The sequence below is a fragment of the Lissotriton helveticus genome, chromosome 8 (assembly GCF_964261635.1).
Source record: "Lissotriton helveticus chromosome 8, aLisHel1.1, whole genome shotgun sequence".
Lineage (NCBI taxonomy): Eukaryota > Metazoa > Chordata > Amphibia > Caudata > Salamandridae > Lissotriton > Lissotriton helveticus.
The window spans coordinates 1,643,440,583-1,643,455,070 of record NC_136069.1 but is presented as its reverse complement, the minus strand read 5'-3'; the positions used below and the strand labels follow the sequence as shown (position 1 = coordinate 1,643,455,070).

The following is a 14,488-nucleotide window of genomic DNA, read 5'->3' as shown; positions in this document are numbered from 1 at the left end:
AGTCCATACCAATGTTTTATGTTCTGATATATGACCACAGAGAGCCCTAATTGATGACCACCTTCACCTTAATTTACCAGCAATGGATCTCGGTCTAAAATAAAATCATGGAAACAATCTCATTGTACTGTCATTATGAAATGAGAATGTTACTACAACATATTCAGTTATTGAGAGCAAAAGCCTCTTTAGCCCTTGCATAGCTGTGAAAATGTGTTGAGCTGCATTATAGTGAAAAATTATCTGATTTGTGATCACAACTTCATCATAGGTCTCTGATCCTTTTCAATGTAATGTTTCCCAGACGCTAAATGTCTTCTATTCCAATGTACTGTAACACAAGGTATTACTGTACATCTTCCTGATGCCATGGTTAATCTCTTTTGTCCTCACACCATAAACTAAGGGGTTTAAGGCAGGTGGCACAATCAAATGCAGAACATTAAGCAGTATAGCAAAGTCAGGGGACACATGGTCTTCTGATTTGTTTGTAACAGCTAGCACCATCAAGGTAGAATAGAAAAACAAAATAAGTATAACATGGGATGTGCATGTGCTGAAAGCTTTCGATGCTGCACCTAGCGAGTGAAGCTTTGATACTGCGTAGATGATCAGGCAGTACGACAGACAGATCAGGATCAGATCAACACCCAGCACAGACCCAGCAATAACTAGCTGGTAAATGCTATTGAGCCTTATATTACTACAGGCAAGTTTTGCCACAGCCACATTTGCACAAAAACTGTGTTCCACTACATGACTTGAGCAGTAATGAAGTTGGGCAGCAAATATTGGCAGAGGTATGGCTAGGCACGCAGGTCTCACAAATGTCACCGCCATAACTTTCATGATAAATCTGTCTGTGATAATCGAAGCATACCGCAGTGGGTAACAGATGGCAATGTAGCGATCGAAGGCCATAGCCAGGAAAATACCAGACTCTAGCCCAAGAAAACAATGAACAAAATACATCTGAGAAAAACATGCTGTGGGACTGATGCTTCTATCATTAAACCAAAAGATGGCAAGGATTTTTGGTGTAGTGACCAAGCTCAGGATAAGATCAGTCAGAGACAGAGCAGCGAGGAAATAGTACATGGGCTCATGAAGACTTTCCTCCCTGTAGATTGTGGCCAGGAGCGTTACATTGGCCAGAACAGCAAGGAGAAGAAGAAGTGCCAGAGGAATGGAGAGCCAGTGTTGCCAGAATATGAACCCTGGAAGACCAACCAGGATAAAGTCTGTTCCCTCTATTGAAGTAAAATTGAAAACCATCATCTCTGTTGAGCAAACGTATTGTGATTCACTCCTGAAATTTAGAAAAGGGAAACCATTAGTACAGTCAAGTTGAAAAAAAATGCAAAAGAAACATGCATAATACACTCCAGATATGTAGTCATCAAAACCACGTTTAAAGTTGGGGTACTTTTACATTCCAGTTGATCCTCAAATCCAGAAGTATATGCTAAAATCACCTGGTGCATATCCCCTTCCAATAGAGCAGATTTGAACAGGCACAGAGCAGATACAGAAGAAGGCTCAATGCTTGAAAAGGACATGAATTTCCGATGATTACATTGCACAACCCTTTCTCCACCTATTATCAAAAACCCTTAAGTAATGCACCACAGATTTATATTGCTCCTAAAATAGAGGTACAGACTTAAATCTAAACTTTGACATGTAGGGATCCTTGAATGCCAGTGCATCTAATCACCTTCTTGATCACCGGGGTATGCAGTTCCTAGTTAGTACAGATTTGTCTGCTTAGGTCAGTTAAGTTCCACAGAGTCTGCAGGGGGCATTAATCTTTAGGAACAAATGCCCCCACACACCTAGATAGGGGTCACGCTTCATCATTGGGGTTTTGTTCCTTGTCAGGCCGGCGCTGCAACACCCGATGGGCACCCTCAATGGGGGCTTTTTACCGGAGGACTTTTTATAAGCGTATGGGAAAGTGTGGGTAAAATAGTAGATTGGTGTTGATCAGTGAGACAACGTACCCACTGAGGGTATAACTGAGGACTACTCGAGTCAAAATACAGTGTCAGTTGACCCATGTTAGTGATCTGACAAGTGAGCTGTTAAATTGCACCAATGCTGTCTTATAGAAAAATAGAGGGCTATGCCGTTCTTATGAACTCCTGTATATCAGCACACTGGAAGAGGTAATCACACCAGCAACCTCAGAAGTCCTGATTGTGTTGGGTCTCCAGTCAAGTTCAAGTTCAAAAGACCTTTATTCGAATTTCATAAAATTCATAAAAGTACCACATTAAAACAATTCAATTACATAACAGATCAAAATTACAATATTCATAATTGTTAAAAATCTAATACAACTCTCAAAGACTATTTTCAGGGATTTTCCATCATTTTACGTACACGTTTTATAAGTCTCAAAAAAGTGCTAGTGCGGAAGATTAATTCATCTGTGTCCATGGAGAGCAGCATTATATAAGACTCCCCCAATGAAAGGGGTCTTTGTTTTCTAAAATAAGGAGTTAAAAACCATTTGATGTATTTTGAATAAAATTTACAGAAGAATAGAAAGTGCAAATCATTCTGTTTGCTAATACCGTCACACGGTCATGGATTATATTGTGTTGTATGTTGGTAGCCCAAGGGAAAGCCCAGTAAGAATTTCACTGAGCCCGCCCTTAGGCGAAACAACAATGATCTCTCTCAATTGGTCATGGGTAAAGTAAGGTAGGGCGGAAGTGGTCTCCTACATAATTCATTCCCCATGTAGCTCACAAAAGTTGATTTGAGGATTTCCCTTTCCATTCGTTCAGAATTATAAAGTGCATACAGTGCTTGTTTGACCTCAATTTTGTCTTTGGGCTCAATCCTGCTTGGGTCGGAGAAAAGATCTCCTTTAATCACGGCACTCAATGTTTTTAAAACACCCGCAAGCCAGGGGATCGCCAAGCCATTGTCACATTTGAGACAGTCTTTTATAATATTTTGCGTTAGAGTAGCTGAGTTGTTTCTCCAGATCCTGATCCAGAATAGAGCTGATCTAGTTCTAATAAAGTCACATACATATGGGAGGTTTAATTCCTCATGATAGATAAATTCTGAAGATGAGATTGGGGCGCCCAGTATTTTCCTGCAAAATCGGCTTTCTTCTCACTGGGTGCTTGGGCTTTTTCCCAATCCCCAGACCTCAGCCCCATATGTAGCCACAGGTAAGCACTGTAATTTAAAATTTTTTAAAATAGCTCTGGTGGCACCTATTCTTTTTGGGCGAGGCAAGCTCAAAATGGAATTGTTGGCTTTCGAGAACTTGCCCATGGCGTGGGCCAAATGCCCACTCCATGAGCCGTTCGCAGCGAAAGCAAACCCTAAATATGGAAATGTGGTTACAGATTCTAATTTATCTGTCCCTACATGTATGGTGTTGAGCTTTTGTTTCCCGGGCCCACATGGCATAATAAAAGATTTTTTAAAATGTACACGCAGATCTAAGCCCTCCATGTATTGGACAAAACTTTTAACAAGTAGGCGGAGGGCATTTGGTGTTCGGCCCATAAGGACCGTGTTGTCCGCGTCTAATAAAACTGGTACTAGTTGCCCCTGGATTATTGGTACATCACTAGTCACTTGTTTTAAGGTTTTGGCTAAACCATTAATATAAATAATAAACAGCAGGGGTGCTAAAACGCACCCCTGTCTTACCCCCTACCAATGTTGATAGGTCCAGATACTTCTCCACCCATCCCAATCCTAACTTGTGCATTGAGATCAGTATGGAGGTAGGCCAGAAAGTTAACAAGAGCCTCATCCAATCCATAGTTCAAGAGGATTGCCCAAAGTTTAGATCTATTCACTAGATCAAAGGCAGATGAAAGATCCATAAACGCAAGGTAAATAGGAGATGATCGGGCAACCTGTCTTCTATTAGAATTGATTGTAAGCATGTGTGTCTCATGCAGTTGAAGACCGGTTTCAACAACTAGAGTGGAAACACTTGGGTCTTACTACATAATTATGAGGCCATGCAAAGCCATGCAGGTCTCTTAAAAATGTGTGTACTTCTATTAACAGATAAAGAAGTATAGGTGGCTGGTAGTGCAGCCACTGAACAGACCATGCAGCGACTGAACAGACCCTCACCACCATCACCAGCACCACCACACGCATACCCACAATGCCAGCATCAACCGACACAGCCCAGATACAACAAACGTCTGACCTACAGAAACCAGCACCAACAACAGGCACACCCATGACAGAGAGATATACTCCCTCTACCTCTCAAGGCCCACCCCTTCCAGGCTCCCATGGAAATCCCTCATTTTACCCTTGCCCTGTTCTCTGCCACAGCCACTGCCCCTCTCCCATAGTTGATACAACCCTTCCAATAACGACCCTAGCCCTCCTAATTCACATATTTGAGGAGCCTGAACTACCCAGTAGATGCCCCTTTGTGAGGCGGTTTCCTGGCACTGCCATATTGGGCAAGTGTTTTGGAACAGCATTGTGCTGTGGCACATTTCCAATCCTAGGGACTGGCCATAGGCCTATTTTTTTGATGAATGATTTCATCAGTTTGTTTAAACTATTTCCAGTTTGGAAGACATTTGTCCTGCCATAATATTTTCAGACTATTCGATGTATAGTTATCAATGTGTAAAAACAGTTGTATTTGTTTGATATCTGATTGGTGATTGAGTTAAAGTGGTTAATATGATGTGCCCTTGGAACCAGTGGTGGAGTCAGACAGGACAAGTGTAAATGTGGGATGTATGTCTATGTGGGTTGACAACCAGATCGTGCAGATATTGTATTGGGTGACATGTTATGTGGAAAGTATTACATGTTGGCCTTAATGTTAACATAATTGAGCTTGTCCATCTTCCTATGATGTTTGTTGGGTATGTGTTTGATGTGTTATAGTCAGAAATTTGTGTTTCCACATGTGGAGGGTGTCAACTTGTCATCCCTTTGTGTGGTTCTGCATATACTTGATCATTTTGCAGTGTACAGTAGAGCTACTTCATCTAGATCTATGCCACATGCTGTAAGTGCTGTCTTTGCTTTCATAAGTTACCCCTCCCCATTGGCCAAAACATGCCTGTCATTTGATAATGCTATTGTTTGTCCCTGATGTGCTTCAGTTGCCAGGTCCAGTGCTCACAAAGTTAGTCTGACATGTGCAAAATATAGTGTGCACCACTGCCGAAGACTTTGAGTGTTCCCCCTCATAAAGGCCTAGATATTCTACAGAGAGTGAGTCTACTGTGCCTTTGGAATGTTTCTCGGAGTGCTTCTATGTGATCCCATTGAGTAACATTGGCTTTGATGTAGTTTACGTGTGACAGCTGACTACAGATATGTAGCTGAGAAGGTGTGTTTGAATTTGAGCACACATCCATAATGATGTTACTTTGAAGCCACGATGGGAGAAGGGATTTGTGGATTGTGATCTTGTCTTATTCACAGCAATCTTGGTTGGAGTTGGAATCTCAAGGCCTCTATCTAGTTGTAGTCACTTCAATGTGGCTTTCTCAAGTCTTGATAAATGATGAGCTGCATGACTAGTGAAGATAAGTATTGCCATGGCAGAGAAGTGAGAAAGGTCAAGTGCTATATGTGACAGAGATTGATAAGCGTGATTTTATGGAGGAAGTGGTGTTTTGGTACACATATAAAAATAGACATCACTGATTAAGACCTTCGAGGAGTTGAAGGTAGACTATGAACTGAGTGATAAGGAGTTTTACTGTTACGTACAGATCCGCCATGCGTTGGGTTCTGTTTTTCCTGCAAATGTTGTCATTCCAGAATCGTCCCCTCTCGAAGATCGGGTGCTTGACGGGTATGTTCCGGACAGCACCATTTCTCTGATATATAAGAAATTGATAAATGATTGTGTTGACCTATTTGTGCACCTTAGAGAGCTTTGGACCAGTGATGGTCTTGAGTTGGATGATGAGGACTGGCAGTCCGCGATATCCTCTCCCAAGGAGGTCGCGATACCGGCCTGTCTCCGACTCGTGCAGCTAAAGATCCTGCATCGGATCTACGTAACTGGCCCTCGTCTGGTTCGGATGGGTTATTCCGTGGATGGGTTGTGTAAGCGTGCATGTGGCCTGCTTGGTACTTTCCTGCACATAATTTGGGAGTGCCTGGAAGTGGTGGTGTTCTGGACTTGAGTGCATACAGTTATGAATGAGGTCACGGGGGTTACGTTGCTACCCGAAGCTAGGCGTTCTTTGCTGAATGTATGGGAACCGACTGATTATAACGTGGCGCAGACTCGATGGGTGACCCTCGGGAATATGGTCGCCAAGAGAGATATAGCACAATTATGGGGCTCCCTGAGACCGCCCACGGTTTCAGCTTGGAAGGAGAGCATGGATTGGTGTATGTTTAGAGAGAAAACGGTGTATGTGGCACGCGGTAGACCGAGGAAGTGGGGCACGATCTGGGGCCAGTGGAACTCGTACCGAGGTGATATCTGTACGCCTCCCCTCACTGATAGTCTGGATGTCCCTCTGACCCCCTGACCCGACAATCCTAGTGTTGTCTGAGTTTCAATGCACTGTGATTTTGTTTTCCCGCCTGCCCCCCCCCTCCTTTTGCAGTAATGATTTGTGTTACATGGTGATGCACTTTCCTCCCCCTCTGAACGCGTATCCAGCTGTATTGTTTTTTTATTGCCTTGTTTTTTGTTTATGTTTCATATTCAATAAAAAGAGTTTAAAAAAAAATAGACATCACTATCACTTAGATAAAATACTGACACATGTCCTTTTATGTATGGTGTTCAGTACGTATGTGTTGGTCTGGGAGGGCATGCTATAGATTTGTTTAGGATGGTTGTTATGAAACAATCCCGGCCAGTGACACTGTCTACGTGTGAAATCATTGGGGACCCCAACTCCATTGCCTGGTCCATGGTGAGGCATCAGTTTGCAGAGGGACCAATTGCAACAGGTAGTTGTGTGGCTTACTGCCAATTTGTCCACAACAGTATCTGTACTGGATGTGGATGTGAATGTAGAGCAGTGGCAGGATGGGTAGGATGGGCTCCATCTTAGCACAGGACATGCAGAGGTGAGTAGAGGTGAGTTTCATCAATATATCCCTCCCTTACTGCCGTCTGAGATTCCGTTGTTGGACAGCCATGCTACCGCCAGCTGTGAAGCAACTTGTAATTGGGTGAGTAGTCTCCCAAGCGGTCCAAGCCTCACACAGCCTTAATTGGGCTGCTCCATAACTGCCACACGGTGAGACTGCTGATGGTGTCAGTGGAACAGAAGCATGCAGCAGCGGTCTTCACACAGCCAAACGACCAAACTTGTGATAGGGTGGTCGGATTCCCGAGCTCACTGCAGTCACCACACCACCGTCTGCATAGAGGTCTATGAGCCGCCAAACTCGTTATCAGCTCCGTAGTTCATAAAGTTGTGAACTAGAATATATTTGGTATATCGCAAGCAGCCCGACTAGGGCTCATGCTGAGAGGGCACTAATGTGTTTTTAGAAACAAGGGAACCCAATTGTTATGGTTAGGTACCTCGGGTATGGATAAGTTGCAAACACACTTGTCCCCGATAAGGAGAATACATGCAAAAAGGAATGAATATAGACTATGAATCGGTGCTATATTAAGGCTGTCCAGCTGGACAGGGTTATTGTAATAATATTTCAACTTGAGACACAAAATGTAGTGGGACACAATCCTGTGTCCAACGCAATACATATAACACGAAAACAAAGCAAAGGCTCAAGCAGAAGAGAAGCTTGTGTGGTATACAGAAAATAATAAAACAAGCAAAATGAACAGCAACACGTTACACATAAATAACAAATTGAATTGTGTTTGAGGTTTACAGAGAGTCTACGACATTTTGATTCATGAGAACAATACTTGGATCATCATCAGGACATTGTGTTATATGCCTGAGAAAGAATTGCCAGAAAAACAATAGAGGAAAGAGGGGAAAAGTGGGAGAAAGAAAATAGTAAGGAGATCAACAGATTTAAATTCTTACAAACAACTAGTGCCAGCTGCAGGTGATGGATCAGGGGTATGCAAATAATAAAAGGTGGAAACAAACAGATGTGCTAGGTGACAAGACCTTAGAATAATAAAAACTGCATTAAACAGGTCGGGACGTGGTGGTAACGGCTGGTGTAAAACGCTGGAAAAAGGGGCATAGCCTAGAAAATTACTGAAGTGAAGTAAAACAGCGAGTGAACGTAGTGGTGATTTCTGGGCCTATGGTGTAGCCATGACCTAAATGAGTACAACTTACCAATGAAAAGACACTTAAAAGGAGGCCATGCACAGGCCAACAGGTGGAAAAACCACCAAGAAAAAATGCAACAATGGGCACCTGTGGTACAAACGAGAAAACCTGAGTGTAGGGCTGAATACAAAAAAGGTGCAGTGAAGTGGTGATGAAGGAGAAGGCTTACTTCACTGCACCCAGCAGACTTGGCCAGGCCCTGGGGGATGAGGTCCCTGGGGCCAAAATTGGCCCATGGAGAAAGGCTGCACAGCTATCCTTCACTATTTGTGAAAGGCTAAGTCCCAGGGCATGGTCTCTGGGGACTGTGTGGCCCATCTGCCCTAAAAGTAAAAAAAACTATTAAAAAGGCAGAGCCCCAGGAGATAGGAATGTGCCTCCTAGTGCAATGAAGTCCAAATTGGATGTTGAGGGACCTTGGGGGCCAAATATGCCCCTTGTTACCTACAGTATGTCACATACAACATTCCTGTGAGCTGGTCAGAGTCCCGTCCCTTCCTCCATAATTCTGCAAACGTGACTACTAGTTAAAAAAACACAACAATTCACTTAAACAAATAAATTTTACAGGGACATTGTAGTTAGAAAATAGAATTTAAAAAAACTCAGAAATTTACTGAAAAACCAAAGGTTTCAGAAACGTTATAGTTAGGCTCAGATTTCACTGGTACAAAACTAGTGAAACTCCACAGTTATAGTTACCTGAGCTATAACTATAACTTACGTCCCGCAATGCATTGGTTATGACCTCACATATTACACCACCTCATGACATGGTCAGTGACATCACTGATGACATCTCAAATAACATCACTGATGACATCACTATGCCATCTCAAATGACATCACTGATGACATAATCACGTCAGTGGAAGTGTTTTAAGAGTTTATGGATGTTAAACATATACACTAACCTACTCCAAAAGTTAAATTAGTATACTAGGTGCACTGCAACTGAGTTATACTACTTGTAGTTTTTGGGTGGTAAGGGTATTTTAGGGTTTAGGGTGGGTGTGGGATTATGGGTGGTAAGGGTAATTTTAGGGTGGGTATGGGATTTTGGGTGGCAAGGGAATGTTTAGGGTTTAGGGTGGCAAGGGTATTTTAATGGTGTATGGTGGGTGTGGGTTTGTGGGTGGCAAGGGCATTTTTAGGTTTTAGGGTGGGTTAAACAAACCTGTTTTTCTACCACACATATGCCTTTACCATGCATACATTTACAACGAAAATGTGAGAATTTTATAAGTATAAACCCATTACACATATAAATATACAAATATCTACATCTTTTCCTTTTAAGGGTTTATGCTTACCTGTAAAACATTTACATGTTTGTGGAAAAGGCATATGTGGTAAAAGCATACTTGTGGTAAAAAAATTCATTCCTATGATTTTCTTTGTAGTGACGCTGTCATGGTTCCAGTGTCATCATAAAGGCATTTATGAAAGATGGCCTCGTTGTTGCATCATGCAACCCTCAGCAACTGCCTTATTTTTAGAAGCTGAAAAGGCATTTAAAGCTTTGAAAGGGCCATATATGCACAATGTTTTATGACGCATGGGGTTTATTGCATATTACCTAAAAAGTATTACGTTCACACACACAAACCTATTTGCCTAAATCAAAATTAAGCATGGGCCAAAAATCCGTTCCGCTCGCGAAATTTGCAGATTTTCGGCAATTTCGCAATCCGCAAATCTCGCAAAATTGCCGCAAAATTCGCATATTCGTTCGCGGGCGGATTTTCTTTTTTTTTTTGATGGCCAGCTCACTCAAGGGACCAAAGTTTGAGGCACACACGGTCACTGGAGGCAAATCTTCTGGCCCTTCACGTAGCTGTAGTGTAGTAAAAGCACTATACATTTACCCAACGAGGTAGCACTTACTGATTAGCCAGTAGAAAGTACTCCAGTTGAGTAGAGGTATTGCACAAAATGGTGGCATCTTCATGGATAACTATGCACAGCAGGATTCATTCTGGCACGAGGCTCCTGTCACAAAAATTAAACCTCAACAGGAAGCACTTACAGATATAAATAAAGCAGGTGCCCGAGTTGAAGCTCAAATTCAGTAACGTTTTAATCAGCCCAAAACATTAGTGAGCATGGTCGAGGCTGGGCAAGTGTGCTTTAATCTCATGTCTGCTGTCGAAAATTAGCTGTAATACTCGAGGGAGGTCTTTGAATCAATGAGTTTCTCGAGCGCAATCCCCGTGTAGTTCCTGTGACCAGGAGGCTGCTTTCTCCTCACCTGCTGCCCTTCGCGCTCTCTGACCCTTTATAAACAAGAGGCATGTTGACATGCATAGAAGCCCCGCCCGTTTGGCCCCGCACCACACACTAGCAGTATCAAACGAATTCCCGCCCTTTCCCAACTATGATGGACAGCTCACTCAAGGAACCTCGGCGCCTTTTGGCGCAGTGGCAAAGTTACAGGCATATGGTCAGTGGAGACAAATCTTCTGGCCCTTTACGCAGCTGCAGTGTAGGAAAAGCACTATACATTTACCCAACGAGGTAGCACTTACTGATAAGCCGGTAGAAAGTACTCCAGTTGAATAGAGTGCAAATTGCAAAAAAATCTGCGAGTTCGCGGGAAATTCAGCGAATTCGTGGATTTTTTTGCGATTTCGCGCGAATTCGCAGACCGCAGATCCGCAATATTCGCCCATGCTTAACCAAAATAAATACAGCACGCTGGTCTGATAGAGACTGGCAAATGATGGAGACTGAGCTGCTCTCTGTCACCCCTGTTGGCTGCTGTAGCATGTTTTATATGGGAATTACCTGAATTGATAAGACATAATTTTGGTGTGGCTTTGGATTCCTTTAAGTCTCAAGTAGAGTTGTGGCTACGCCTGCCGATAATCATGTTTGGATGCATCTCTCTGACTAGAATGATTATAATGCCAGCATTTTTATATTTTAGTATTGGTCCTGGGTCGCTATATGTACTACTTGGTTGCACTAGCGCACTGTATAAAACACCGGCTGCCTTTAATTTCACAACTTAAGCATGCACATATAGACCACACATTGAAATGCCCTGCCAAAACTTTCGCTAGTATATGTCAGATGTCTCTCGCCTCGAGAGATAATGTTGACAATGTTGTCATGACTTGCAGGGCATGGTGGGAACTGGCAAGTTGCACAGATAGTGATATTCCATACTCGCTGCTGTGACCGGCTACAAGTAACTCATTGCTCCTCCCTACACTCGACTGATGATAACATTCTCAGATTGGTGGTTGAGGAGGCGCTAGGCTACCTATTTTCTAAATTAAACCTTCATGTGTTCACTGGAATACAGGGCAAAAGGTGGAGACACCCCCATGGCCATGTTGTACTACCATCAACTGGGCTTTCCAGCTAAGTCCGCCTTCTCGAGCTTTCCGAAGTCTCCCAAGCACTACCTATTCCGCCACAGCGCTAAGGGGGAGGCGGGGCTGCTAGGCAGTCCCGTGCTCATGATGGTACCGCTCCATCACGGCTCGCGGGTGAGCTGTGCTTATGACAGAACGGTTCCGTCACGGCCCCGCCCGCCTAATAGAAACTTCAGCGCAGGCGCGGAATTCGCGCCGCGCAGGCGCGGCGAGCGGGCCGTGATGGAACCGTTCCGTCTCCAGCACAGCCCACCTGAGGCTCGTGACGGAACGGTTCCGTCACGAGCATGGGAGGAGTTAACCCAAGTACACCTTGCCAGATGAGGAGTATCAAGGAGAAATATGTTTATTTCCCCTTGTTTTAACGTTTTCTATGTGTGCTGCATTCTGTAACACACACACATAGAAAGAGGAAAATACCTCAGAGGATTGTTTTTGTGCAGGAAGATGCCGCTAGGTGCACAAAAATAATCCTGGCTGTAACACAGACACCCTTGCACCATGGCTCAATGGGGACTTCTTTGGCGTTAGGGTGCACTCAGTGTTCCAGTGCAGGCAGAGAGCAGCATTGCATTGTATCTTAATAGATATGACACGTTCCTGCTCTCTCTCTGTCATGCAACGCAGTGCAGCAAGATGTCTTGCTGCTTTGGGTTGTGTGAGTTTTTCATAAATCTGTCCCCATAGACCTGTAAAGAAAGACATAATATTTGTCAGGGCCTCCTGTTTTTTCTTGTCTGGGTTTACACACATTAAAACTCTGTGCAATGTGACACTGCTAAACATTGCCACAGCACGAGAGCTCCCCCTACAGCTAGGGTTGCCACTTTTCCAAGAGAATAATACTGGTCATTTGTAGTTGTTTTAACCCATTGACCGCAGCGCGATTTCTACAGCGGTGCGGGCGAATTAATCAGTGGGTGGGGTTCAGGCGGCCCCTGGCCGTCTTCCGGACACGCCCACCGTCACGTGGGACGGCTGGGGCCCGTCCGCAGCACCGAAGGGGTTAAGAGTCTGCAAAGGCCTGAACATGATACCAAATATGACTTTAATTAAAATCTTATGATTTCATTTATAAGATGACTTTTCTGCCATTAATTATTTGTCTGGAATCATTACTGCAGCCCGGGAACACACTTAAAAAATCTTTCTATTTATATTTTCTGGTTGAAATATGTACATATATTGGTAAACTATAGCAGCCTCAGGTGATTTTGCCTATTTATGGACCGGCTGGGACATCAAAATATCAGTGGCGCCAGTAGAAAACCTGCCATGTGGCGACCCTACCTAAAGCATGTATTGCACATTGTTGTCACCTACTCTTTTGCTTTCCAGTAAGGCCGTGGTAAAGGTGGCTGTAAGTATATAGGTGACAGAGAAGCTAAATGTTGATTGCTTGCTGCAATACCTAGTTATCACACCCATATATTTTGCAAAAATATTTAAGTCCAGCCACATTGTTCTCACACTGGTAGGAGTGTAACACAGGCCCCAGCAGCCCCCGCAATGCGGGGGCGGACCTGAACTGCAGGGGGGCCCCTCACGGATGCAGTGAGTTTGGCAAAGAGTCGAGACAGTTTATTAGATTAGCACAGCCCTGCTGCCCAGATCAGACCTTCGCAAGTTTGCGTGGTTGCTGTTCCTTGTCTAATGGCACCGGGAGTATGCTGATTAGCCTGCCGCAACTTGAGAGTTGCGGCATACCAGTGAGTGATCAGGCATGATATGTTCTCTTGTCAAGGGTCTAGAGATACTGGCAGAGTATTATCTGTATGGGCGGGATACCCGTCACCCCCTCCCAACACAATCCCCAAGAATGGGAAGACGGAAACGATTCTTGAGCTTTTGGAAGGCGGTGAGGGAGTTACCCTCACCGGCCGTATTTATTAAAATATGAAACAAAAATTAAAATTAACAGTTTCATATCATGTACAATTTCATTTACACATTACGATGCATTTTCTCAAAATCAAATTGTACATCCTAGCATTACGGGCCAACGGCAAGGTCGTAACCGGTGTCAGATCCCTAATACCATAACTCCCCCTTCACTTGTGAGGGGCGGGTGCACAGAGGACTGTACCTCTGTGCCAACTTCCAATTTCCCTTGTCTTAACGGGGGCCCCATATTTACTCGGCGCCATCTTGGTGGTCGTCCGAGGACTCGTGTGAGGTGTCTAGAAGGTAGCGTAGACCCCCCTCCCACCCCACACTGCTTACCACATCCGCCGTCGCGGATGTCCTGGCCCCGAGAAATTCCCAGGAGGGGCCCGTAGCCCCTCCTCCCCAGGGAGGGGCCGATGACCGCCTTCCCTTTCGGCGTCCCCATCCTTAGAGGGTACCGCCTCCCCGTGTGAGGGGCCAATGGCCGCCTCACCCCGGGCGCTCCCATCCATAATGGGTGGCGCCCCACCTCTAGGGATCTTCCAATTACTGCTCACCGATCATGACCTTACCGCCCGACCAGAAAATAAACACGACAGTTTTTAAACTAAAGATAATAACAGTTATACTGGGCATTTTAAAACATCAACCTCCAATTATGCCATAACAGTTTTTACACTTAGCTGTGATACCTTGCCAGAAAAGAACAACCATTTTATTGTCATATCACGACCATCCCAACTTTTTCGAAACAACCTGAGAAGAGATAATATCCATGTCAATTGACTTTATTGCAATACAAATCGCTGTCATCAGGGGCTGGTGGGTGGGTCAAAATTGGCTCCTTGTTCCGCCTCGGGCTCACGAGCAACGAGGAGGTGCAGCTTCCAAGCAAAGGAACAAGAGGATGCTTCCTTGGCAAGATGCTCCTTTTATCCTTCTTCGGGAGGGCGT

At 44.2% G+C, this 14,488-nt stretch overlaps 1 protein-coding gene across 1 annotated transcript in view; it reads right to left on the bottom strand.

Moving 5' to 3' along the window:
* Window positions 1–318: 318 nt before the first annotated feature.
* Window positions 319–14,488, bottom strand: part of LOC144774053 (olfactory receptor 56A1-like) — a 61,569-nt gene continuing 47,399 nt past the window's right edge. The window contains exon 5 of the mRNA XM_078659085.1: window positions 319–1,309. Coding sequence (XP_078515211.1) covers window positions 319–1,309 — 991 coding nt within the window. The remainder of the gene's footprint in view (window positions 1,310–14,488) is intronic.